The following is a 27,952-nucleotide window of genomic DNA, read 5'->3' as shown; positions in this document are numbered from 1 at the left end:
ACACGTGCCTAGAATAACACGAAACAGTGTGCTCACTTACTTTGTACTTAGTAGATAATCATAATATTTAAACACTGCTCGTTCTTGTTCATATGTTTCGATAGATCCTGGCCGTTGTAACCTGAAAAATAATGTTTTTTGTTACTTGTTTATAAAGCAGTCATACATAATATTTATACAGTGAGAGGATAAAGTCATACACCCGTGTGAACTCGTTTGTTTTAAAGATAAAACCAAATCGTCTCGACACGTCAATTTATTTGTTAACTTGTTCTATATAACGGTATTAAATTTTCGGTACTTCAATGAATCAATAAATCCGTATTAGGTAATTATTCCAGGGAAATAAGTAAAAGTAAGTCCTATTTGTGACACTAAACCTGTAGCAATTCTATTTCATTTTGTATGTATTAAAACACCGAAAAATATTTTCAATCTTTTTGCGTCGCCGAGATTGATAATATAAACATTTTTAGTTTCGTTTATATTAACACAAATTGCATTTTTTTAATCGTAATGCCGCCTAATATTGCGCGTCAAATAAATATACACTTAGATTGGAGGGAAAGTTAAGCGGGGAGGCGAACGATTTTGAAGAATTACACCACTCTGCAATAAACCACGATAGGAGTTGGTTTCATTGTTTGGTCCGGATTTTTTTTAAATTCCTTATTGTTGTTTGTTAAAGGTTTTGTCATGGAAATATAGTAGTAGTAGAGTAGTTCTTTAAAGCCGGCAATTTTTATTTGTGATGAGGTGAATTTGTTGAGATAATCACCGATTTGTTGTATTGTGCCTTATGTGGGAGATTTATAAAGCAGCGTTACAACAATTTGACAAGGTTCACATGGTTTTAAGCAGGAGAGTTTGAGAGGCCGAGTTTTGAAGATTGCAGTTTGTTGTCATCCAGGATAATCCGAAGCCCGAATCTGTAGTCCAACTTCCCAAGATCTGTCAAAAAGTAAAAATAAACAATTTTTTATTAATAAAAAATTTTCTTTAATGACAAAATAAAAAATTGTAAATAAATGGAATTATAAGTTTCATGGATTAGCTAATTGTCATATTAGTAAAGTGCAATTAATTTTAAAATTTAATTAATATTTCAAAAAGGTTTGATATTTTTCATTTCGATATATGACAGTCAGTATTATTTTTTTTTTTTTACGATTGGTACATAACCATAAATTTGAATTGTTTTGTTTAAAGGTTAACCTCAAAGTAAGCTCCGTTGAAAAATCTAGACATTTTCATTTTAATAATAATTTAAATTCCTGTAAGTGTCCCCAACGTATGGAGCTTGTTGTAAATCGTTACAAATAGCGCCATTGTAAGTTTTGTTGATCAATTTTGTTAATATTATTTGTAATAACTGTTGATGTGAAGTAATAATAAATATGTAATGTTTCTCTCTAAACCACGAGTTGTAGAATTATTTCCTTTAAAAAGATTTTTACCTTTTACCTATTTTTTAGGAAAGAAAAGTCTTTCTTTCTATCTAGCAAGAGGATTCTTTTAAACGGCGTCCAAATTCAAATAGTTTAGGAACCTTCTTTTATGTGTTACCCATGAAATCTATGTATTTTTTTTTATTTCTTACTTTGTAGTTGCCCCAACAGTCCCCCTTTCACTTACGACCCAGCTCTCCAACCAAACCAAGAGTGGCCGTTCGCAAACGTTTCGGTTTGTTTGCTTACTCTATCTCCAGCTCAGTAATTGCTGCCCCCACTTTCTACCCCTATAAGAGATACTCAATGTAGTAGGCAAACATTGGCCAGGCAAACGATAGCTGTTTTTAATAGTATGATCCTCTGTAACAAAAACATATATGTTTCCTGCAGCCGTTTTTTAGATTTAATTAATTATTAACAAATTAATGTCAAAAACGGTAAATCTTCATTTTGTTCATCTATCAGCAAAAAGTGAAGCATTTTAAACAAATTTAAGAGTAGTAAACTTATAGTCCTAAACAAAACCTTGAATATTGCGTTTTTTTTTAATGTTTTTATCCTTATTTGTTGCTTAGAAAGTCAGAAATTTTGATATTTTATCAATGTTTATCAAATCGGCCTCTGATAGTGTCCTAAGAAATAAATTGTATGAAGCCATGGATGAATTCCACATCCCCGATAAACTGATAAGATTGTTTAAGACTACAATGCGTAAAGTTATTTGCAAAGTCGAAATACAGGGCGAACAATCACAGGCACTTGAAACGCATGTTGGACTGCGACAGAGAGATGCGCTGGCGTGTCTCCTTTTTAACATAGCTCTCGAAAAGGCGGTCAGGGATGCCCAAATATACAACAGAGCAAACATTTTTAATAAATCATCCCAAATTTTGGCATCTGCAGATGATGTCGACCTAGTTGCCCGCACGACACGCAAGCTAGAAGAAATGTATACCACCTTGTCACACGCCTCAAAAAATATGGGCCTGCAAGTAAATGAAGATAATACTAAGATAATGGCATCAATACCCAACAATAGAGCCAGAAACATCGGCCACCAATTCAAGGTTGATAATTCTACCTTTGAAGTGGTTGACAAATTCACATAATTAGGCTCCCTGATCACCAAGGGATCCAATCCTTTTGGACTGAGTAGACATATGAGAAGCAGAAACTTAAGCCAAAAAACAAAAATAACCATATACAAAACCCTTATACAACCAGTGTTGACATATGGGTCGGAGACATGGACCATTTCCAAGGCAGACGAAAATCTCCTGATTATATTTGAACGAAGGATCCTGAGAAGAATATTCGGTGGCATCTGTGAAAATGGTGTTTGGAGAAGGAGGTACAACTACGAGATATATCACAGATATAAACATATATTTGGTGGTAAAGAAGTAGTATCCTTTATAAAAATAGGAAGACTAAGATGGGCAGGACATCTGGCAAGATCACAGCAGAACAACCCTCCTAGAAGAATCCTTATGTCGCAACCTGTGAGAAGTAGAAGTAGGGGTAGGCCAAAACTCAGATGGAGGGATGGTGTAGATGAGGATGGTAGACAAATAGGCGCAGCAAACTGGCAACTGTTGGCAATGGATAGAACTGACTGGCGTAATAGACTTGGGAAGGTCGAGGCTCTTTTATAGGGCTGTAGCACCAATGACGATGATGATCAATGTTTATAACTTTTTTTAAAAATTAACTTACAATCGTCATATTACTCGAAATGTTAGGTCTGTAGTAATTAAAATTTGACCAAAATTTCAAAGCGATTGGTCGAACTGTTTAAAAGTTATTCTAATTGTTTATCCCAAATTAAATTTTTTGCATCAATATGAGTCAGAAAATGAAGCAGTTACAGCAATTCTAAGTATAATTTTTGAAAAAAGAAGAATTTTTCCATTAACAATATTAAAAAAAATAAAGAAAAATATTTCAAATATTGCAAAATAATTTTGCAAAAAACATGGTGATTTTTTGCTTATAAACAATTAGAATAACTTTTTAACCACTGCCTGCAAGATTATTTTTTTATATTTAAAAACATGTATTTTTTACAAATTTAAAAGAAAAAAGTTAATCTAGGACAATTTGGGATGAAGTTAGCACCTTTTTTTTAATTGATAGCAGCTTTGTTTATAAGAATCTTAATCTATACATTCTTTGCATTTGTAGATCACCTGATTCTTCCACGGAATAATTTTTTCAGAAGCTGTTAAATTTATTAGACGACCTACCCAATAAAAGCAGAAAGATTCTATGGGATAACTTGAATATTAATTACGCTATTGCTTGTGCTACCCAATTATCATTGGTCAATATATTCGAATCGTATGGTTTCACAATGCACGTTAATTCTCCTACAATAATTACTAAAACAACATCTACGAAAATTGATTATATCGTCTCAGATTTCTCACCCCTTGATGTACGTTCTACAATTATTAATGCAGGACTCTCTGACCATGAAGCAGTATATACCAAGTTTAACAATTTTAACAAGCAATCCTCAAAATCCCAACGTTTAGGTAGAATGTTTTCCGCTCAGAACGTTCGTAAATTCCAAAATTTGGGCTTGACTTCTGGGTGGCACTTTCCCTCTGTGGACGTGAACTATAATCTCAGTAATTTTTTAGATAAGCTCGTCTGTATTTTCAATAAGGCATTTCCTTTAATTACAATTAAGTCAAAATATCACAAACCCTGGATTACCAAAGGTATTAGCATACCAGCCAAGAATATGCGTTCACTACTGTACATCAAGAAATTTACTACCGTCTTTGTCACTTAATAAATCTCTAGGTACAGAGGAACCTATCTGAATCTTATCAAAACAGCTAAAAAATGTAAATCAGAATTGTCTGGGAAGCTCTAAAAATGTTGTAAGAGAAACGTGGTCCATAATAAACGATCTTCGAAATAAAACCAATACAGCTCAATCATTATCTCTTTCAAACCCTGAAAATCTAAATAAATACTTCGTTAATGTGAGTAAAAATTAAACATCAACTATTTTGCCATAACAAGATCCTATTTCCTATGTTCCCAATTTAAAAAAGATCTTAAATTTATTCTTTATAAGTCCAGTTGATAAATCTGAATTGATCCAAACAATCAGTAGTACCAAAAGCAAATCTTCTTGTAGTACTGATGTAAATTTTCTTAAATCTCCCAAAAAATGTGTTGGAAGTCCTGGTCTCACTAATTATCGATTCCTTTCTTATTGTTCTCATTAAAAAGTGACTTATGTCCTTCCTCGTTGAAAACAACATTTTATCACAATGTCAGTTCAGTTTTATATCTAATAAATGTACCAGCGAAGCTATGTTTTTTGTACTACATGAAGTCTATCAAGCACTAAACAATGATCTTTACAGTGACACTATTTTTGGTGACTATGCCATAGCTTTTGATTGTGTAAATCACGACATTTTGATCAAAAACACTAAATTTCTGTGGAATTCGAGGTATTTCTTTGAATTGGTTCCAATCTTACTTGAGAAATAGAAACAACTAGTTAGAGCAAATGGTACTGACTCTAGTCACAAAATCATTGTATGTGGAGTACCCCAAGGTTTAGTATTAGATCCACTACTTTTCCTTATCTTTATAAATGACATCAATAACTTATAAATCGATGGAAAATTTTTTCTTTTTGCTGATAATACCAGTATTATCTGGAGCAACTCTTCATGCAATTATAACTTCTGATCTACTTAAAATAAAAACCTGGTCCGACTCTAATTTACTCATTTTTTTCGTGGATAAGACAGTATCGTTGATTCTGTAAAATTTCTTGGTATTTTTATAGACAGCAATTTTAAATGGTCCATTCATATCGATTTGTTAAGGAACTATCCTCACTACGCTATGCAATAAGATGTTTCGAAGGAAATCAATTTAGCATCCTCCAAAATAACATATTTTTCTTTGTTCGAGTCTCATTTTCGATACAGCCTTCTCTTTTGAGGTTCTAGTACAGCTGCCCAATTTTATTTAATTTAAAATTTCAAAAAAGAGCAATAAAACATTGCAGAAGCTACTTCAAAAATCACGGGATTTTAACTCTTCCTTTTTTATATATTCTAGAAATTGCTTAATTCGTAAACACCTACATGTTTTTCAGCAAGACCTACTCATAACTACTCCACCAGAAATTCAACCTTTGATGTGTATTTACCGATCCCATCCACTAAGTTAGTAAAGAAATCTATATTATACATATTCGGCAAAAAAAACTATACAAACATCCCCCCTTGCAACTCAAATCTACAACTTCTTTCCTTAAGTTCCGTAAATTGACAAAAGCCTATCTATCTGAAAGAACATATTATTCAGTGGAAAAGTTTCTTAACGCAAAACTTAAGAAATTACAGTACGTTTAAGTACAAGCAACTAAAGTATTTATATATAGTGCAATATATTTGCAATTTAGTTAAATTTTGCAATGGATTATATATTTTATTATCTTTTATTTTGTCAAATTGAAGATTTATGTAATATCAGTAAATTTTAATTATTATTGTTACTTTTTTTGAGTTTTTGTAAGCTTTGTCCATAAAATTGTACAATTTTCAGTGACAATAAAGCTTGTTTCTATTCTGTAATACTATCTTTCTGCTTTTCGGAGAGCAGAATCGCCATCAAAAAACTACTCTGCACATTACCTTTTTTTATTTTTAACACCTTTTACTAAAATTTTTCAGCTGTTTATGGTCAGAATCAGAAATACCATCGTCTTTATAACTTTGCACTTATTTCCACATTTTTTTCCAATCTTCCTTGCAGTTTTTTATCGCTGTATATTTATAACAATATCTAAGTAGAAAAATTTAAAGTAACACATATAAAATTGCTATAAATTCGAAAAAATTTAGTCAATTCATATCTAGTTAATAATTGCTACGGCAATAGCAATACGGAGGAGGAGCAAAATGGTGATGGTTTGCTGTAAATGTAAACTTTTCATTATTAATGACAATCGAAAAGGCCTTTCTCATTAAAACATTTTAGAAACAGACATTTATAAACAGGGATACAATAAAGTTGGGTATTTTATATCTCATTAACCATTTATCATCAGTGGTATTTATACTTCTTTCAGTCACAAATTTAATACTTCATAATGGGAATTGCCGTTTAATAACGTACTATGACGTAATATTTTGCATTTATGATGATGAAAATTGTGAGAAAATATTCTTTTTTTTCAATATAAGAGAAATATAAAAAATTTAGATTAAAATTCTGTTTTTATAAATTGCAATAATTGCAGTTTAGGATCTATGGACGGATTTTCTTAAATATGTCTTATAAGTCAAGGTAAAGGTATTTAGGACGAATAGGGGATTATTTTTTCCCAGAAATATTGAGTTCCCGAGATATCGACTAATAAACCTAAAAAATTTAAAAAAGTGGCTAGTGTGAAAAAGTATAGTGTCTGGAGCTCAATGATTTAAAAAAATTAAATTAGCGATAATCGAATCCGAAAACAAAAGTATCAGCGATCAAGAAGAAGAGTCTCCAGTCAATGATACCATACCTCAACAATCCTCAGCACTAATAGTTCTACAAAAATTTATAGGAGTAGTTAAAACTGTACAAGAAGACCCTACTGAAAACACTAACATGCAAGATAATAATATATTTCGTTCCGTTGTAACGAATATTTTTGCCTACCACATAGAGTATTATTATGGGGGGTTGAAAATTGGAGAATTGAAAGTTTTCATAACAAGACAACAAACTAAGTTAAGAGTACAGGACGTAAAGGTGAATAGAGGAGCAGAGTGCGACTCGGACCACTGCCTGATAATAGGAAAATATTATCATAATATTTTATATATATAATTATCATATTATTATAATCTACCGTTCGTAGACAGGAACCACACAGACATCAACAAAGAACACAGAGAAAAAATAGAAAGAACTACGTGTACCTTAGATAATCTAGATAACGAGAGCACATAGTTACTTTACTCCTGGAAAATAACACAAAAACTACAGGAATCACACAGATCAACGACGGATGAATACGAACATATAAAAAAACTGTATGAAAGACGCAGCGCTAAAAGCCTTAGGGCCACAAGTACGGAGAGTAGATAAACCATATTGGTGGGATAAAGAAGTGGAAGAAAAGATAAAAAGAAAGAAGAAAGTATATCTAAAGTTATTACAAGAGGGAGACGAACATACAAAACAACACGAAGCAGTTAAGGGAATGAAATTAAAAAAATCTCCAGGCCCAGGCGGAATACATTCAGAGTTGATTAGGCATGGATCATCAAAACTGTTTGAGATGATCCGAAAATTATTCTAAAGATGCTTAAACGGAGAAGTTCCAGAAGAATGGAGACAATCGTATATCTCTCCAATACACAAGAAAGGCACAAAGGTGGATCCTAAAAACTATAGAGGGATCGCAGTGATTGCTACTATGAAAATGAAAATGATATTAATGACAAACAACCCAAAGAATAAGCGGGATTTAGGACCAAACGCTCCACTATGGATAATATTTTCACATTAAAAATTGCAATGGAAAAACGGGTGCAGAGAAATAGAGAAACTCATATAGATTTAATAGATTTGGAAAAAGCATATGACAGTGTATCGATCTGCCAACTATGGATAGAAATGGGTAACTTGAAAATAAACCCAATTCTTATTAACGCCACTCAAAAATATTACGAACAAAACTTTGCAAAAATTAAAATGGGACAAGAAATCACCTCTCCTTTTCAAACAACAAAGGGACTAAGACAAGGCTGCTGTCTGTCACCCACCTTATGTAAAATCTGTTTGGACAGATCCTTAGTGAAATGAGTAAAAAAATGTAGAAACATGGGAATAACGGTGGAAGAAAACAAGCTATATACACTTTTCTTTTGCCAGATAGTAACCAGATAGTAATTGCCAAAGACAGCTACGATCTTAGTTATATGGTAAGAAAACTGCAAGAAAAACATGAGGTGGCAGGTCTAAACATGAATATGACAAAATGTGAATATCTCTCAGTGGTAACAGATGAAATATGTGACCTAGCCTTGGAAGACGACAAAATCAAAGGCGTGCAATCCTGCAAATATTTGGGGGTCATTTTCAATAAAAAGGGATGTTTAACTGTTGATCGACCCCTATATAGCAGTTGTCGCTCATGTTTCGTCGATGAACCGTAACCCCTCCGCCCCCGTGCGGCCACCATGTGTTTGGTCTACGACGTTGACCTTCGACCGGCAACTCGCTAACATTCGACATTCAGCATTCAGCAAAAAGACTTGTATACAATTTACAGTGTAATCATAAATTCAGTTTTTTGTACCTACTTATAATTTACGTTTTATCTATTAAAATAAAAGTTTTGGAATAACAATTATATGTGTAAAAATTCACACAAGGGAAATAGCGCAAATGAAATCAGGGAAAGAATAAACAAGGGCAGAGCAGCGACCCCTGCCTTAAACTCTCTTCTCTTGCAAAAACAATTCGACGAGAAACCAAAAAACACATTTACGGTAGTATAGTCCAAAGTATTACACTTTACGGTTCGGAAGTATGGGACGTCATCAAAGCTAATAAAAACAAACTTATAACGACAGGAATGGATTATCTGAGACGAAGCTGCGGTAGATCGAAACTGGAGAGAGTTAGAAACGAACAAATAAAAAACGAAATGAAAATGGAGAGAAATATCAATGATGACATAGAAAGAAAACAATTAATCTGGTTCGGACATGTTGAAAGAATGCCAGAGTACAGATGGCCTAGAAGAGTACTGGAATGGATCCCTCCTGAAAGAAAAAAGAGAGGACAACCACGGAGAAGTTGGCGCAACGATATTAATGAAGCAATGGCGGCAAGAGACTTAGAAGAGGCAACTGCATATGACAGAAAAAGATTGAAAATTGGGGACAGAAATTACGGGGCTAGAGATAGGGTAAGCAATAAACGAAACTTTACTTATTTGGAGAAACTAGGTCGTGGATAAGTGAATGGCAAGTGGGTTGGATTAGAGCAACTACAAAAATGAAACAAAAAGAGGGTACTTACTCACTACAAACAGTTACAAATATAAATGGTAATACAAGAAAAATACTATATAAATAGATAAATACCAAAATAACAAAGAAAAGATACTTACTATGTCCTATCAGTTTACAAACTCTAGAAGTTGGAGATACTACAATACTTACAATTGTTATTCGGCAATAATTTATAGCAGAAATAAACTATTACAAATAAAAATTATCTTTAAATGAAACTATGCGTAGTGGCAAACCTTTTTCTAAAAACAAAACAAAATCTCAAATATGATTAGATATTTACTAAATGTCAAAAATAGTGCTAGCTGTCAGATGTCAATATTAAATTTTAAAACAGAACAAATAATATGACAGCTATGGCCACACCCTACATTTATAATTTAATTATTACAATTATAAAAGCAATTATTATTAGAAAATGTTTATCTTCAAAAATCAACACAAAGAAGTTACCTGGATTTCACTAAAATTTCTTTACTTTAAATTTCTGGACTTCACTGGAATTTAGAATTTCTAGGGTTAGAACTGGAATAAGATTCACCGCCACACGATCAAATTCATCTCCAAACTGCGATAGGACAAAACAAAATTGAGGTTGAAATTGGCACACTGGACACAAACCTTAGACTCGGCTTCTTAAAAAACTGGAACCATGTTGGTATTTTTAAAGTTTGTTGGAAACGCCGTTTTACAAATATCTCAAATGAGAGACAGCTTACAAATAAAAAACAATAATAACTCTTATTGGAACTGAAACATTACTTTGAATATAAATAAATCACTTTTCTAACAAATTTTGCCAACTTCTTTAAACTACACACCGACGTCTGTTCTCAATGACCAACCATGCATGCCTTATTAACTACACATAAAACTGCTACTGTACTACACATTTTTCCATGAAAAAAGACGAAAAACGAAAAAACTACGACGAATTTGATGCTAAATTTGGACTCCAATAAAACTAAACACGCCTTTAACAGCGGTCGGCCTTACCGAGAGTGAGTAAATTCTTAAATATTATTCTCCTAACTTGGTATAAACAAAACTCAAAACGGGAATATTTATTTGGAATGCAGAATATTAAGCGGCTTCGATCAAAAGAAAATACCAAAGAAATACGCGTCCGTGATATATAAACAAACTTAAAATGGTTTATATCAACTCGGCGACGCAAAGAGGAATTGAAAGAATATTTCGGTGTTTTAACATATACGAAGGGATTTCAATATATATTAAGGAATTTTATAATGCTACACCTTCACCTCTTTAGTAAGCTTATAATGCTTACTGAAGAAAACTAGGTGGGCACTTAGTACCTTTCTATTTATAAAAGAAAAAAAAGTTTTCTTCATCTTGTTTCTTTATAACATTATTATACTTTTAGATAAGTTTTCCGTTTTCTTATATATAGATTTTTTGTATAAATAAACAAACAAAATTAATCCTGGCGTTTTCTTGACGTTTTTACTAAATATTTCAAAATGTTAATTTTGGCACTTACCTCATTTGAAACTTACACTCTTCAAATAGAAACATGTTTTTTTGAGTTGTTTAACTGTATACATAAGTTTTATTTTTCACAGGTACTACGTTAATGATGTTTTTTCTATTGTACTACGATGAGACTGTTTTTGTATATTTATCTAAAGTGTTGGTATTTTTTGCTTAAGACATTTAATGTTCGTTTTTATTATTAAGATTTAAACGATGCATCTATTTAACCTTTTCTATGGTCAAATTGTTTTAAGTAATTAATATTAAAGTATCCTACCTTATATTAACGATAGCCCGATCTGGAGATAAATTTCGAAATTTAATTAAAAAGCAAGCTGCCATAACACCCGTTCTGCCCCTTCCTTGACGGCAGTGTACGCCTAAAGCCTAAAAAAAGTAATAAAAAAATATCAATATATTTATTAGTATTTAATTAGAATAAATAGTCAACACAGGAATATATCTCCTCTATTCTATGCATTAAATATTGGGTTAACTTTAACGAAAGTAAAAGCTGAACACAGAGTATATACTTTCCTAGTAAGGTAAATCCCATAGAAAGTTTTGGGAAAGAGTTTCTAGCGCCAAATGCGGGCGGGCCAAAACTAATTTCATTTGGCGGTAAATTTAAAACGTAGTTTCTGAATTTTAAGCGGCAAATTCAAAAAATATGCTATGAATTTTAGGCGCCAAAATTTAAAAAGTATGCTTTTAATGGAAAATAAATATAGTCATAAAATAAGAAATAAAAACTTGTTCTATACCAGAAAATATATTCTCTCTGTCCAAAAATATAGTATACACTTACGCATTTTTGTATATAAATTTATAACATAATATCAGATAAAGGGAGTTTATATTATGGTATAGGAAAGTGTTTATTTAATATTTGATGTCTATATCTGTTTTCCATTACATTAACAAATCAAAGGCCCGCAAACAACAAAATAAAATACAGATATCCTGACACTTGTTTATTTGTATCATTTTCTTTGGTAAAATATTGGCATCAAATTCCCTTCCCCTCCTCATTCCTTAAGCCCCAATCAAGGTGTGGTTGGGAACACTCTATAAATATTGTTAGCTTGCTGTCTCCATTCGCTGCAATCCTGTATCAGATGGACAACTTCATGTAGGAATTTTTCCACCAATCTTTATTTAATCATTCCATCGAGCTGGAGATCTTGGTTTTGATACAAATATAGATACGCATCTTCTTTCTCTGCTGATCCAGACAAAACCTTTGCTTTGATAACATTATTCACCAAACCAGCTACAATGAGATGTGTCCCATTATCCAGTCCTTTCTTGGTGTTCATATTCCTAAGAAGCACTACAACTGCGTCAACCTTGAGACGAAGGCGGTGCCGTGGCATTCCGGAGGGTATTAAGGAATTTAAGAATTCGACCGTATAATTAGTTTTTCAGTTTTTTAAATGACAGGATAGGAAATACCGAAATGAGATACTAAGAAGTGTCTCTTCCACTTGGTATAGTTTAAACGAATTGTTTCATGGGATCCAATTTTATATGTAGAGGTCAAAATGTAATGTTTCTTGTCAACAAGTGGTTGATGTACAATGTTTGAATCATCAGGTTTCAGGTCAAATCTTGACAGCCAATGTTTCTCACGAGGTCTGCTATCCCATATACACTAAAAGCAGAGATACTTTGTATATACCCGTTGCTGTCCAAAGAGGAAACAGAAGATTTTATGTCTTCATATTTTTTACAAACTGAACATAATGAAATAATGACATATGACATGACACAAATGGAGTCGAGAATATAATATGGCAAGTTCTCTATCGCATTGAATTAACTTAAAATTTTATGTTGATGGAATTGTAAGGCACTGATGGCAGAAGCTGTTCATTCAAAATTATTTCAATACCATTTAATTAAGCTCTACTAATTTCATAAGATTCCAGAATACCCAATCTGTTACTCTTTTTAGACTTGTGTAAGAGTTTAACATCTAACAGGGAATATGAGCAGTTTTTTGATAAAATATGGTTGGAAAAAGCACAGAGGTAGTATTGTAAATGTCTGTGTTTTTGTTTTTATTAATTAATTTTAGATGTTCTGAAATACGAGTCTCTATTCTCCTGCCACTTTGGCCAATGTAAACTGCTTTACAAGAAGCACAACAAAGCTTATAAACTCCAGACTTGTGTATCATAGGAACTACATCTTTTTTATTGATTAATGATCTGATATTCATATTAGATTTAAAAAAGCTGTGTCGTATGTGGTATTTTAAAAAGATCTTTTGAATAGAATAGGAGTGTGGATGTATAAAATGTATAGATCCAAAAATGGATTTAGGTGGTTCTTGAGAAATTACAGAAAATTATAAATTAAATTTTTTTTTTTTTAACACATACCTTATTTTGTAATAAGCAATTGCTACAAATGTCGATAAACTTAATAATATCATCTAATAATGGTGCTTCGAATTCTTCTATTGGAATGATAGTCCACTCTATCGAAGATTGCTTGTTAATAGGTGGGAGGGTTTCTTCTGATAAAGAAATCAAGTGGTAGATACCTTCTGAATATAAATATTTTAGATTTGCTACTGATGGAGGACATGCCATGCAAGCTAGTTGATTTTCTGATACCCATGAAAAATTCCATGGCGAAGAAATATCTAAAAGAAATATTTTTGTTAAAATTAAAGTAAAATTGATAATTTTTTATTACATATTCTTAAATGTAAATTATAATTTAAAAAATAAAAAGACTGATATGTTTTTGTACACACTTATGACAAATCAAAAAATGGAAAAAGAAAAGTATTTTTGAAGTATGTAAACAATTTTAATTTCTAGCTAAACGCTTTCGGCTCACAAAGCCATCTTCAAAGCTATGCTATAATAGAACAATGATATAAATAACTAATTTTAAGTTTAGAATCACTTATTACTATTAGGAGAAATCATTTGGCAACAAAATGACAGAGAAAGCTAATTCTATTTATTTTTTCTTTTTCATAGAAAAAGCACAAAAAGGACTGTACTCCACAAAACTCCACAAAAAACACGTTAACAAATGTGGTTATGGTAAGGGTGTCAGAACCCGAACATATATTATAGTTGAAGCAGCAGATAGAATGAGCGAAATCGAATGATTTCAGCCTTTGAAATGATTCTTTAAAGATGATATTCGATATGTGTCATAAGAAAATTAAGATTTTCGAATTCTCGAAAAATTGCTGAACTGAAATTTATAATGAAAGAAGAAATCTATCGAAGTTTTTATAAAAGGTATAAATAAAACACCGCTAAATCACAAATACAGAACGTTTTCGGAATGTAAATTCCATCATCAGTGTAATCTGAAAGTAATTAACCACTTTAATTAAAAAGAACGTAAATTTAAATTGTTTACAGAAGCCAGCACTATTTAAAATTGAATTAATTACAACTATAATAATGTAACAGTATCAATCATCAATGTTGTAGTCTGTAATGTGAATTTGTCCTATATTTATGTTGAAAAAATTGAAAAAATTTTGTTTTATAAATTAATTTAGGTAAACTGGAGTACATGAAATTTTGTAGGTATCGATAGGCAACCAACTATACATGTATCTAAATTTAATTGTTCTTAACTAAGGATTTTAATAACAGGTCTTGTATGTTATAAAACATCTGGGACATAGGAAATAGTGAAAAAGACATATGTAGGAAGATGGTTCTATAAAATGTATTGTTGAGGAGTGATATAGTAAATGATATGTTTGAATTTGCTGTTGAGATAGAATTTGAATATGAAAAGAATGTATTTGTGATATAAAGTTCATGTATTGCTTCACTTACAACTTAGGCATGGAAGGCCCTCTATGTCAAAAAACAACATTTGGTACCTAGTAAATAAAATAGATTTTTTAAGTTATAAGTTCATGAACATAAATTACTGGTTCGGTTTGAAGGGTAAAGATGGTAAATTGCTTTGTGTGTTGATCAGTATGCAATATAAACAGAAAATTGATGGCTGATAGGTGGTTTGGTATTGTATTGTTCAAACATTGCTCAAGTTATAACTTAAAAAAAGGAAAAAGGCCCTACATGTTAAAAGGAACATTTGGTACCTGAGAAATATAAAAAGGATGATTTATAAGTTTGAGTTTAAGGTAGGTAGATGAAGTTAATAGGCTTTTGGTGTGTATTGTGACAATATGTAAAAACTGCAAGAGTAGTTGGGTTTTAAGGTGGCTCTGTTAAATTTACTAAAGTTATGTGATGTTTTAATATTATTGTGAAAGGAGAAAAGACTCTACAAGAGGCTGAAGTCTCCAGAGATCCGTAACCAAACCCTGAGGGAAAATGGATAAGTAAATAAAGTGTAGTGGAAACACTATGAAAATGTGATGATATGTGGTTAAGTAGATAAAGATGTATGGTGAATATATTGAAAAAAGTTTGATAGAACTAAGGAGGATTAATAGGTGATAGAAGAAGAACGAAAAATCTAATACTAATGAAGAAGTAAAGTAAGAGTGTGGGTTATGAGAATAGTTGACGATGGAGCGGAAGGAAGTCTCGATTGAATGAGACATGACGATTAACACAATTTGGACTTCTCTGTTTTTCTTTAAAAATTTCTAGGTCTTCATATAAGTCTAGTTTGAGAAAGTTTTTTTACGGGATATTATGAATAAGTGAAACGTCTTCTGGGATATTAAGGGTGTGGTTATGTTCTTTAAGATGTTGAGAGAAAGTTAAAGTCTTTTCTCTTTTTGTGTGCTCTAGAGAGCGTGAAGACAATGATCTACAAGTTCTTCCTATGTAGGTGGCATCACAATCAGAACATTTGAGTCTATAAACACTACTACGGTTCATGAAATTGATGGGGTCTTTGGAATTGGATATATACTGACCCACGTTATTGGGTACTTTAAACATGGACATTTTCAACTGAACGTTTGATTAGATTTCGAATATCTCCAAAAAGACTCTCATGATGGTATGGAAGTGAAACGTAAATTTGTAAATTTATAACATTTAAAGGGTTTTCACCCATATATTTAAGTGGCTTATAGCATGTGCACTTTGTAAGTATTAACCACATTTTGCATAACCTTCTTCTTCTTCTTCTTAAGGTGCCATGCATTTCTGCGTAGGCGTCCACCGTACATCGTCTTGTCAGGTGAGATGTTAAATATTCTGGATTAAATAATTCTGTTTTTAGCAGCATTGCGAAGCATTTCATAGCTGTGGATTCCTGTCCATTGTCGAATATTGCGCAGCCATGACATTTTTTTACGTCCGAGACCTCTCCTACCCTCTATTTTCCCTTCGAGTATCAGTTGCTGAAAAGTGTATCGTTCTCCTCGTATAATGTGCCCCAAGTATGCAGTCTTCTTACTTTTTACATAATTAAAAAGTTCCCTATCCTGTAAGCCCGCTCTTCTGAGTACTTCCTCATTTCTGACCCTGTCCGTCCATGATATTCTGAGCATTCGACGCAGGCACCACATTTCGAACACTTCAAGTTTGTTAATGGAACTGGCCTTTAACGTCCATGCTTCCATTCCGTACAGGAAAACAGGCCACACGTAACACTTAAGCATCTTGTATCGGAGGTTGAAGTCCAATTTGCATAACCTTAGTCAACATTTAAAATTTACGTTCTTTTTAATTAAAGTGGTTAATTACGTTCAGGTTACACTGATGATGGAATTTACATTCCGAAAAAGTTCTGTATTTTTGATTTAGCCCGTTTGGGTGTTTTATTTATACCTTTTATAAAAATTTGAAATAAAATTTTTTGTGATACATGGTATATAGTCAGCTACAGGAACTTAGTTTCCTTGTGGGTCTCTAAAATTAAGTTTTTTAAATCTTGGTTTCCATAGCATCATATTAACTAATGTTTTCTATACTATATTATTTATCTATGAACTAATGTTGAAAATGACTGAAGGTCAAAATAGGTTCAATCGACAAGTTATCCCCAAAACAAATTATTTAAATATAAAGAAGAAACTAGATTGTAATGTTTCTGAAACTGGAAACTAAATTGTAATCTCTTGATTGGAATTATAAAAATTTTAAATAAAAATTGAAAATTTTTCTTGTTTCAATGAATGACAATGACTTGTCAAATGATTAATTACAAATAGTTGGTATAAGTAAATTAGTCATGAAATCTAAAAAAGAAGAATAAAGTTTTTAATATTGCATGAGGTCACTCTTATTCCTCTAAAGTCTTCCACAATAAATTCTCATTTGTTAAAAACAAAATAATTCGTCGTTAAAATTTTTGCCAGAGTAAGATAAATATTAGACTACGTGTACTCTGAAAACATCTTTATAAAAGCCTTGGATGACTTAGAAGATGGTATATAGGCAAGCGGTTTACCCCTATAAGCAGAGCATCAAACGACTAAAATTCTTTTTGCATTTCTAATGCACCAAACCTTTTTTATTCGATTCTATATATTTTTCCAAGATGAAATGTATTTTTTTTAAATATTTAGTGGGCCGGCAATTGTTATTAACAAATAACTTATACAAAAAAGCAATTTCACCGAATTGTTTCGGAATCAATTTTTTTAGGTGTAGCTCATCAAAATAAACACTTTTTCTCTCTTGATAATTTTTTGAAAAATGCTTCCTTTTCGAGTTATTTGCATTTTTTTGTTGAAAAAATGCCTTAATTAGTGATTTTTGGGATTTTTTTTTTCTAAAAAACTACTAAATGAATTGCAATTTTACAAATAGCTTTATAATCTTTAAACCGTCGAGTACAAGTTAGAAGATTTTGACAAGGAAAAATGGTTTCTATCTCGCTAAAAACGTGGACCCAAATATTTCGAATATGCCTTTCGAGAGTATCCCGCTAAGCGTGTACTTCGTGTAATTTTAATTTTATTTAATACTACGTAGGTAAGTAAATACTAGGTTACAATTACTAAATATTCTACATTTCACTACAAATTTCTTAGATAATTCTAAATTAGCGCCAACGATATAGACTTGTTTTAACTTGTTATTGGGCGAGTGTTGCAACCAATGATGTATAATATATAGACTCGGTGTGATAAACCGAACTATTCAAGATGGGGGACTGTTTATGCTTTCTAAATGCTCACTGTACTCCCAAAAGAAATAAAGGAAGAATTTGTAAAATGAGATTTTAGTGTAAATTTTACAAATGAGGCATTTCGAGGATTATGTTCGGACATGGCCACAGAAATGTCGGTAATCAAAGATACAAAATCAGATACGGGAATCAGAGGAATAACTCGAAAAGAAGCTGCTACCTTAAGATGGACTATGACAACGAATATTTAAGGCATTTATTCTGAAATCATATATCACAGAGCTGATTTTAAACAGACCAATCAATTCGATCAATTTATTCACAAAGGAGAAAAACCATCATTATTAAATAAAGACGAAGAAGATCTTTTAAAAGTTTATAATCATATAAAATCTAACATGCATATTCCATTTTCTTCACAAATAGGCTCTACTTTAATTAACAGAGGAAGCGGACAAGTAGGCACTCAAGAAATTCGAGATAGTTTATTAAATGTTACATCGACTGGGCTTAGACAAATGTACGAATTCATAATGCATTTAGATCAGTATTATGATTTAAATTTAGAATGTAATTACTTAGAAGCAGATACTAATGTTATTTTTCACGCTTTTAAATTACAACAGCAGCATGTGGATAAAAATATTCAAATTATTGTTAAATCTCCAGTCACAGATATATTTATTTTACTTTTATCTCATTATCATGATTTCACAAGTGAACCACTTTTATGGTTTCACACAGGAAACATTGTAAAAAATGTGGATCGTTCTCGATATATACCTGTACATCAAATTGCAAAAGAAATTGGAAAAATAATGTGCAACAGTATACTAATAATGCATTCTATAACAGGTTGTGATACCACAAGTTCATTTTATGATATGGAAAAAAAGAAGGCTTATAAAGCTTTGCAGAAATTAACTGATAGTCAATTGGAAAAATTAAGAAATTAGCCTACTTTACCTTTAGATGAAGGACTTACAGTTTTGACTCTATTTTTATCTAAACTGTATGACCCTCAAAATAAGTTTAAAAAATATCATGAATCCATAAATGAATTAAGATATAATATTGCATTAAAAAAATGCATCTAATGAAAAATTACCACCTTCGAAACCAGCATTATTACAACATTAGTTAAGAGCAAAGTGGCAAATAAATGAATGGATTCAAGCAAAAAACAATATTATTTCATCTCTTGATCCATTAACCCGTGGTTGGACAATGGAAAATAATTGTTTCGATTTTAATTATTTTGAAGGCGAGACTAGTTTAGATATGTTACAAAAGCATTTCTGCTCATGTACCGGAAAATGTTCTACGAAAAATTGTAATTGTATTTCCTATAATTTAAAATGCTGCGCAGTATGTGCATGTACACCAGAGAATTGTAAACATGTTAAAGACGACTCTATTGAAGACAATGAAATCAGCTTATTAGATGGAAATCCTGTTGCTGTTGACGAAAATGTTCAAATTATTGACAATGAAAACGATGTATAATTAACATTATATTTTTATCTTATTATATTTTTCAATGAAAATTAATTATATATTGCTCAATGTATTTCACTGTAATAAAACATTCAATAATATAGTCACCACGTATAATAAAAGAAAAATTACATTATTATAACATTGTAAAAAATTAATTTTAATTGTTTTAATTATAATATGTCTATATAAAAATAATTAGAAATATCTTTTTTTTTTTAATAAATTGTACGTAATATTTGTATTGAATTAATTTTTTAAATTTAAACAAATATTTCTACTCGCCGCACGTCTGTATCGCCGCAACCGCTGTACACACTTAGCGGTAGACTGCTCGAAAGACATATTCGAAATATTTGGGTTTACGTTTTTAGCAATATTGAAAAAAATTATCCTTGTCAAAATATTCTAACTTGTACTCGACGGTTTCAAGATTATAAAGCTATTTGTAGAATTGCAATTCATTTAGTAGTTTTTTAGAAAAAAAATCCCAAAAATCACTAATTAAGGCATTTTTTCAACAAAAAAATGCAAATAACTCGAAAAGGAAGCATTTTTCGAAAAATTATCAGGAGAGAAAAAGTGTTTATTTTGATGAGATACATCTAAAAAAATTAATTCCGAAGCAATTCGGTGAAATTGATTTTTTGTATGTTATTTGTTAATAACAATTGCCGGCCCACTTGTAAAAATTTAAAAAAAATACATTTCATCTTGGAAAAATATATAGAATCAAATAAAAAAGGTTTGGTGTATTAGAAATGCAAAAAGAATTTTAGTCGGTATATTCTGTTTCTAAGCGTCTTTTGAGGGGTAAACCGCTCGCCTAATAGTAAATGGCCAACTTATAAATAAACAATATTAAATAATATACGGTATTGTCTGCATATTATGCAGGACGATCCCGTATTGCTGGCAGATAGTGAGTAGGGGCTCCAAAAGATGATGCATAATGTTGTAAAACTCTATTACATATTAATACGGCCTAAAACCAAATACTCATAAGACAAAGATCATGCTCATTATTAGACTTCGGCAAATATGCAAATAAAAATGTAGAAAATATGCGCATAAATATGCACGTGTTTACCCGAAAATATGCAAATATTTTACAAAATATGCATACAAATAAATAAAAAAATCGTAAAATAGTAACAATTTTATTTAAAAAAAAAGTGTACATAACTAAATATTTCCTACTATTCATTAAGATTTACATTTATTTTAAGTAACTACATCATTTTTTAGTATGAATAATCTTATTTAGAATTATGGTAATAATAAATGACCAAGTGGTGTTCAAAATTTTCTAACAAAAACTTGTGGCTTCTGTCTGAGTACATATATTTATATATGGAAAAACTTCGTTCAACATCAACTGATGTAACGGGAGTATTTTTCAAACTAACCAAAACATTTGGTTCTAAATTAATTGTTTCCGAAATATTTCCAGCTAGAACACTGACTACTTCAGAAAGAATATGGTAACCTTTATTTTTTTCCATAGTAGCTTCAAATTTTTTTAAAATATCTTTTCCAATATTACCTCTAACGTTCCGACAACATGACGCAAATTCTTTTATTAATGCTGTACTTTCGAACAATGACAGTTTTGGTGATTCTAACTGAGTAATTGTTTTTTGAACAAAACTAAAATTTGATTTTATAAATGAAAGTTCTTGTTAAAGCAAGTTACTCTGAAAAGTTTGTTTAGAATCCAAAAGAGATTGGGAACTTTCATCTGTTAACGTATCAATTATGTTCTTTATTTTAACAAAATGATCTGCATAACAATTAGCTGCTTCTAACCATGTTCCCCATCGCGTTAAAATAGGTTGTGGTGGAAGAGGAATGTTAGGTAGCATTTCTTTATAAAGTTGAATTATTATAGGAGATTTAAGAAATACTTTTTTGACACTGGATATCATGATATTTACAAGAGGAAACTTTTTTCGTATTTCCTCTGCAACTCTGTTTAATCCATGCGCTACACAAGTACCATGTATTAAATCTGGGAAAATCTATAAATCACATGCTATCTATAAATAAAAATAAAAACCTTTATTTTAACTTAACCTTTAAAATATAAAAATATACAAGGTGTTTTTGGTTAATCAAATAACTGGTTTGGAAAAAAAAAACACTCGCTAAGTGTTTTAAATGCAGTATTAATCCACAAATTAGTTTTTGTTACTAACCATTAGTACATCATATAACTTATTTTAAAATTCAACAAAAGTTTTTTTTTGTTAATTCAATTACAATAAAAATAATTGTGTTTTAGAATAGCTGACTTCATAAAAAAAAGTAAAGGTGAAACATTTTTCTAAATACACACCATTGTATTGTACCATGGACAATTTTTTCTCACTAAAGGAAGCTATTTTTGTTGTTATTAACTAAAAGAATTTAATTTTTTTTAATTTTAACACCCTGTATCTCGAAAAGTAAATAAGTTTGACCCCTCATTAACTATATCGTTTTGTTCAATTTTTCGAGAAGTATCTACAGTCAAACGTTGTAAGTGTCATTTGGAAACACCCTGTATGTATGAAATATTAGATATTTAATAGAAAATATTAGATACTTACAATTTTGCCACAGACTGAACAGTAGATTTTTCCCATATCCATAGACAGCTCTTTATAAGGTTTAATCCAAGTTGAAGCACTGGTTGTTTTAGGCATTATAAAATCACAATCTTCCTTTTTGTTACGCACAACGAGTGTGTACGCTTTGAATATCAAAACAAAAATGATTTACAAATCTGAGCATCAAATTAGAAATGTTTAGGTACCTAATTCAATAAACTGGGAGATTTTGGAAAATCCCTAAATGAGGAACAAAACTATTAGCCGTTTACCGGCTGTTAAGATACAATAAATTGTAGATATATTTGGGGATTAGATCATAAAATGCAAATGAGCGAACCCTTAGCGATTATCCAATAACTGAATGCCTCAGTGACCGAGACTTTCTAAGACTGTTGAGGGCTACTTAAATTGATCTTCTTTGAAATTGTAAATGTTTTGTACCTGTAGAGATTACGTACTTAGATCATTTCTTGATTAAAATGACTACAAAATTTTATACAAGAATTGAAATAAATTGGTATGTTTAAAAATTTTCAAATACAGTATAAAAATCTGAACTTTTATGCACTTTATGCAAACTTTTATACAAATATGCCAAAATATGAAATATTTGCATAAAATATGCACAATATGCAAAATATGCAATATGCATATTTGCCTATTAGTCTACTCATTATTAAGAACACCAGCATAAGCGCCCAAATTATAATAAACGTTATAATACACCGTTATAAGGAGTGGAGAAATTTTGCTGGGTGGACTGCAATATTAAGAATACCTGGGATCGTAGCTACGAAGTAATAACTCGTATTACAAGTTTGGTCTCTTGCGAGCTCTTTTACGACCTTAAGAAGATTCTCTGCAAGTATTGCCACCAGAGTGGCCAATCACAGCGAATATTGTCTCTGGCCAGCAAATAACAAACAATTTTATTAACTACGTTTTTATTGGCTTTAAAGTAGATCATTACTTTATAGAATGATATAAATACGAAACTAGAAGAAATCAAAATAAACAGAGTACTATGATTCTTAAAAAAACTTTATCAGTAAAGTAACTTTATTTTCTAGGTTAATTAAAATATAGACAGGAAACATCTCTTACTAACAATGTTAATATTTAAAAGGATTCACGGAAATACTTTACTGTTACTTTACTGTACTTCAAAGCATGAAATTCAAGTGAAAGAGGTCTCCATTAATTATTTTAATAAATTGCTTTCAGATACTCCTGCATTTAATACGTAAAATAATTAGGTCAGTTAATTTCGGAAATATTCATTTCACGGAGAGTTTTAATAAATTAAGCGGAAACAAAAAATATTTTGGCGGTACAAAAATTTTATTTCAAACTTCATTTTCTGCTCTATGAGTCTAATTTAAAAAAATAACCAATCCACTTTATAAAATACGGGGATATCAATGTGGTGTTCTGTCTGTCTATCTGTCAGGTCAGATTATTTTTAAAGAAATTGGTAAGTAAACTGTAAATGAATAAATTTTATAAATATTTTAGATTATTGGCTAGATAGTTCTTTGAAAAGTTATATTGAGATTACATTTTTGACAGGACCCAATTTTATTTTTTTGATGTGTGAGAGTGTATGGTATAAGTTTAAGTTGAAATAATTACTATTTTAATGGGAATAAGCCACAATTAAAGGTACGTTTATTGACGTTTCAATTTCCACTTCGGAAATCGTTTTCGAAGAACGATTTGAATTTGAAATTCTGTGGGCGTGTTTACGTTTGCTGAATGTGTAGAGGGAATGTTGAAAATTTTAATAGAGTTTAAAATGTTTTTGATCCTTAATTGAAATGGTAAATCTGTTCTTATATTGATATTTGATAACGATGACTGAGTAAGAAAAGGGTTGTCAGGTTGTAGTGCTGATTGTTTTGAAGCGTAAGATAGACTAAGTAATTTCCGTCGTTCATGTAATGATGGCTCTCTAAGTTCCCACTAAAGGCTTGCAACAGGAGTTGTTCTATAAGCTCCAGAGATTATGCGTAATGCATTGTTGTGTATAATGTCTAAGATTTTTAAATTTGTCTTCGACGCTGAAGAATATGCGATGCATCCCTAGTCCAATTTTGATCGGATTAGGCTTCTATACAACAGTAATAATGTATCCCATTGTTTGTTAGCTAAACATTTAAGAAGATTTATAACATTCTGACATGTTATTTCCAATTTTTCAATATGTGGTTTCCAACTTGAAAGTTTCGTCGAATGTTATGCCTAAATATTTTATTTCTGTACTTCGTTTCAAAAACTTGTGGCGAATTTTAAGGCAGGTATGTTAGTGTAAATACGCTTTTTGGAAAAAATAATATGTTGCGTATTGTTAGCTGAAAAATAGAATCCACTCCTATTAGACCAACTTTCGATTTTATTTAGTTCTTCCTGTAAAAGTTTGACCATCGAGTTAATATTTTTTCCTTTGATAAACATTATCATATAATAGCATATAATATAGCCTGTGCAGGTCTCTTGAGATTTTTTTTATAACATCATTCATTGCTATTAAAAAAAGTGTAGGGCTAATTACAGATCCTTGTGGTGTTCCATTGTCTTGAGACTTAATACTAGAAAGTTCTCCATTACTATGTACTGAAAATTTGCCTTCTTTTAGAAAGTTATTCAAAAATGCCAAAATGTTTCCTTGACTTTCCCAAGTCTGCAGCTTGGTTAAGATTCTGTGTCGCCATGCTAAGTCAAATGCTTTGTGGATGTCAAAGTAAACAGCTATGCATTTATACATAGCTGTTACAGAAGGCTTCATTAATTTGACTTTTTAAATGTAAAACATTGTCTATAGTAGACCTCAAAGGACGAAATCCAGCTTGTTTCGGTATAAGTAAATTGTGATGTTCCAAATGCCACATAAGTCTATTATTTATTATTTTCTCTAGCAGTTTGCAAGTAGAACATGTAAGAGATATTGGCCTATATGATTCTGCTGCTGTAGCCGGTTTGTTAGGTTTTAGTATAGGGATAACAATAGCTTCTCTCCATAAGTCAGGAAATTTTTGTTTACACAAATATTGCGGGTATGTCATCTGGACCTGGTGATGTGTCTTTTAACATTTTAATTGTTTCTAATAGTTCTGTTTTATTAATTGGAGTATTTATATCATCGCTATTGGCTATAATTTCTATTGGGTTTCCTTCTTCTTCTTCACGATATCGTAAAAAGTATTGCTGTAATTTTCATTTGTAGATTTTTGTCTGTATGTTTCAGCTAATTCTACAATTTTTTTGTTTTCATTAATTAGGTTTCCATTTCGTTCTAGGTATTTTATTCCATTTTGTGTATTGACGCCAGATGTTTTCTTAACTTTTTTCCACGCTGATGATATGTTTGTATTCCTGTTAACACTTTGAACGTATTTTTTCCAAGACTCTTTTTTAGATCTGGTAGCAATTAATTTTGCATATGCCCTTTTTTCTTTAGCTCTATCAAGTTCTCATTAGTTTTATGTCTTTTGAAAGTATTTAAAGCTTTTTTACTTTGTTTTATTGCCAATTTACACTCTTCATTCCACCAGGGAACAACTTTGTTTTTTGTTATATACTTTGTTTTTCCCATTGCAATTGTGGCGGCTTTAGTGATTAAGTTATTAAAAAATTTTAAAGTTAAGTTCATGTCTTCTTCAATTATAGGGATATTCGATATTTCTTCAGTAATTTTTGTTTTAAAAATATTCCAGTTGGCTTGCTTAATTTTCCACTTATGCAAAGGATTGGTTTTTGTTGTGGGGTTGGAAATTTTTGTTGCTATTATTGGATAGTGATCACTTCCATATAAATCGTCTACGGTTTGCCATGTGTGATTAAGTAACGTCGATGGGTCAGAAATAGACAAGTCAATCGCTGAAAAATTTCCAGTAGCTGTGTCGAAACGAGTTTTAGCTCCGTCGTTCATTATTGTTAAATTCAGGCTATTGATTATGTTTGCTAATAACTTTCCATTTTAAGTTGTTTTTTCGGAATCCCATAGAAGATTATGGCTGTTAAAGTCTCCAAGAATTAATTTTGGTGATGGAATTTGCATAATTAAGTTGAAAAGTTCATTTCCTTGGATATTTTGGCTCGGAGAAATATAAATGTTACATATGTTCATTTTTTGATTAGTACCTATTATTACTGTTACTGCTATTGCTTCTAAGTTTGTATTAATTGTGATTTTTATTAATTTCTCTAATAGATCAGTAAATTGTTGACTATCTATTCAGTATATTGCACTTATAGCATAATGTATCTGTTGTAAGAAATATGCGATATTTTAAGTCATCATGAATAATTTCTAATGTATCGGGAATTTGAAAACTATCTTCTGGAGGAGATATGTACACCTGCCTTCGAAAACTAAGTATGTGCCTATACGCTGGATCGGTTGCTCCAATTCGTATGAATGTAAGGGGTGATATTAGCTGTAATCCAATAGTTTTTAAATCGGTTTCCAATAAGTTATGTGGAATTGTGGGACTTACGTTGGATAGAACAAGTCTTTGTGACGGGGTAACTAGCTTTCTTACTGGTATTACTGTGTTATTAATTTTAGTAGAATTATGTTCTTTTAAAAATTTGTTTACAAGTAGTCAGATAATTGTATAAATAATCTTGTAATTTGAGGCCCTCTATTGCAGAAAAGATAATTCCCTGCTCTTTGCTAGGAAAAGTTATTGGTGAGTGAATCAATGCTGTGGAGTATTTTTTAGTGTTTGGTGAGTTCTCAGTCTCAATAATAACATTGCCGTTATTGCTATTCATTTTAGTCGTTTTCGATTTCTCGGTTTCATCAATTCGGCTGAGTACGGATCTGTTTTATTTAAAAGTTGACGAGCAACCAAATTTTGATAATTGCTCTTTTTATTCTAACCAAATTGTTAGGTTAGTTAGGACAATAATTTATTCAGTTTATTATCATGCAATCAAACAAAATCAAAGTTTTCTTTACTCACGTATGATTTCCTGCACTTAAACAATCACTATAATCACTTCAGTAATAATTATCGGTTTTTACTATTGATATTTTAGAGCTATTTGTGAAACCAGTTGCGATCAGGAGCCCATTCGTATAATTTATTTTGTTGTTTATGTATCAACCGACTTAAATAAAAATAAATATATTTTCACCGCTAATGGTTTGGATTTTACACCTGATTAAACCTAAGTGCGCACTCTTGAAGCAGTCTACCCTATGAAGGATTGATATTTAAGATATGACAATTGAAGGTATTTCATAAACTGCATGATTTAAAAACGTAACTTTATTGTTAAAAAAATACGAATAAATACGATTCTTTTCACTCATCACTAATTGATCATTAAAGTAAAACTTTTTAAAAATGAGGCATATTATAGTTTATAATATATAAGATACTGCACTTTCATAGAGTTCCGAAGGCTTTCTATATAATTATTGCCAATTATTTTCATTAATGGATCGGTACTAAAACCAACATAGAAGCAGCTTTTAAGAGTATGTACTATCTACCTCCATACATTTAATAAGCAAATTATGTTACCTTCTACTGTTTCAGCCATTTTATGACACAAATTAAATGAAATGATGAAAAACCTTTTAAAACAAGCTTTGATATTGCTTGTAAAAGAGAAACCTTTTGCAAGCTGAATTACTCCAAAGTTTTCATTTGCTATTTGTAGAGAACAAATAAAAATGACCTAGACTCTCAAACACAAGCTGCCAAGTTAGTTTGACGATAAAAAGTTAGAGATGGGACAATTCTTGTTTGTATAGAGTATTGTACTTATCTAAAATTTAATGAGTAGGGTA

At 31.0% G+C, this 27,952-nt stretch overlaps 1 protein-coding gene across 1 annotated transcript; it reads right to left on the bottom strand.

Annotated features, from left to right (window-relative positions):
- Window positions 1-27,813, bottom strand: LOC140440792 (dual specificity protein phosphatase 23-like). Its single transcript, XM_072531155.1, has 4 exons — window positions 27,684-27,813; window positions 13,393-13,658; window positions 11,283-11,392; window positions 1-121 (listed from the first exon to the last, which is right to left on the bottom strand). Exons 1-4 carry the CDS (start codon window positions 27,700-27,702, stop codon window positions 37-39), a joined length of 480 nt encoding a protein of 159 aa, XP_072387256.1. The 5' UTR covers window positions 27,703-27,813; the 3' UTR covers window positions 1-36.
- Between the last annotated feature and the right edge of the window lie 139 nt (window positions 27,814-27,952).

The sequence above is a fragment of the Diabrotica undecimpunctata genome, chromosome 5 (genome assembly GCF_040954645.1).
Source record: "Diabrotica undecimpunctata isolate CICGRU chromosome 5, icDiaUnde3, whole genome shotgun sequence".
Classification (NCBI taxonomy): domain Eukaryota; kingdom Metazoa; phylum Arthropoda; class Insecta; order Coleoptera; family Chrysomelidae; genus Diabrotica; species Diabrotica undecimpunctata.
This window is presented reverse-complemented; position numbering and strand designations above follow the sequence as displayed.

Coding starts and splice junctions, on each gene's coding strand:
- LOC140440792 (XM_072531155.1), bottom strand. Junction 11,393..13,392: donor ATTGCTTATTACAAAATAAG/GTATGTGTTAAA, acceptor TACTTTTTTTAG/GCTTTAGGCGTACACTGCCG. Junction 122..11,282: donor CGGGCTATCGTTAATATAAG/GTAGGATACTTT, acceptor ATTATTTTTCAG/GTTACAACGGCCAGGATCTA.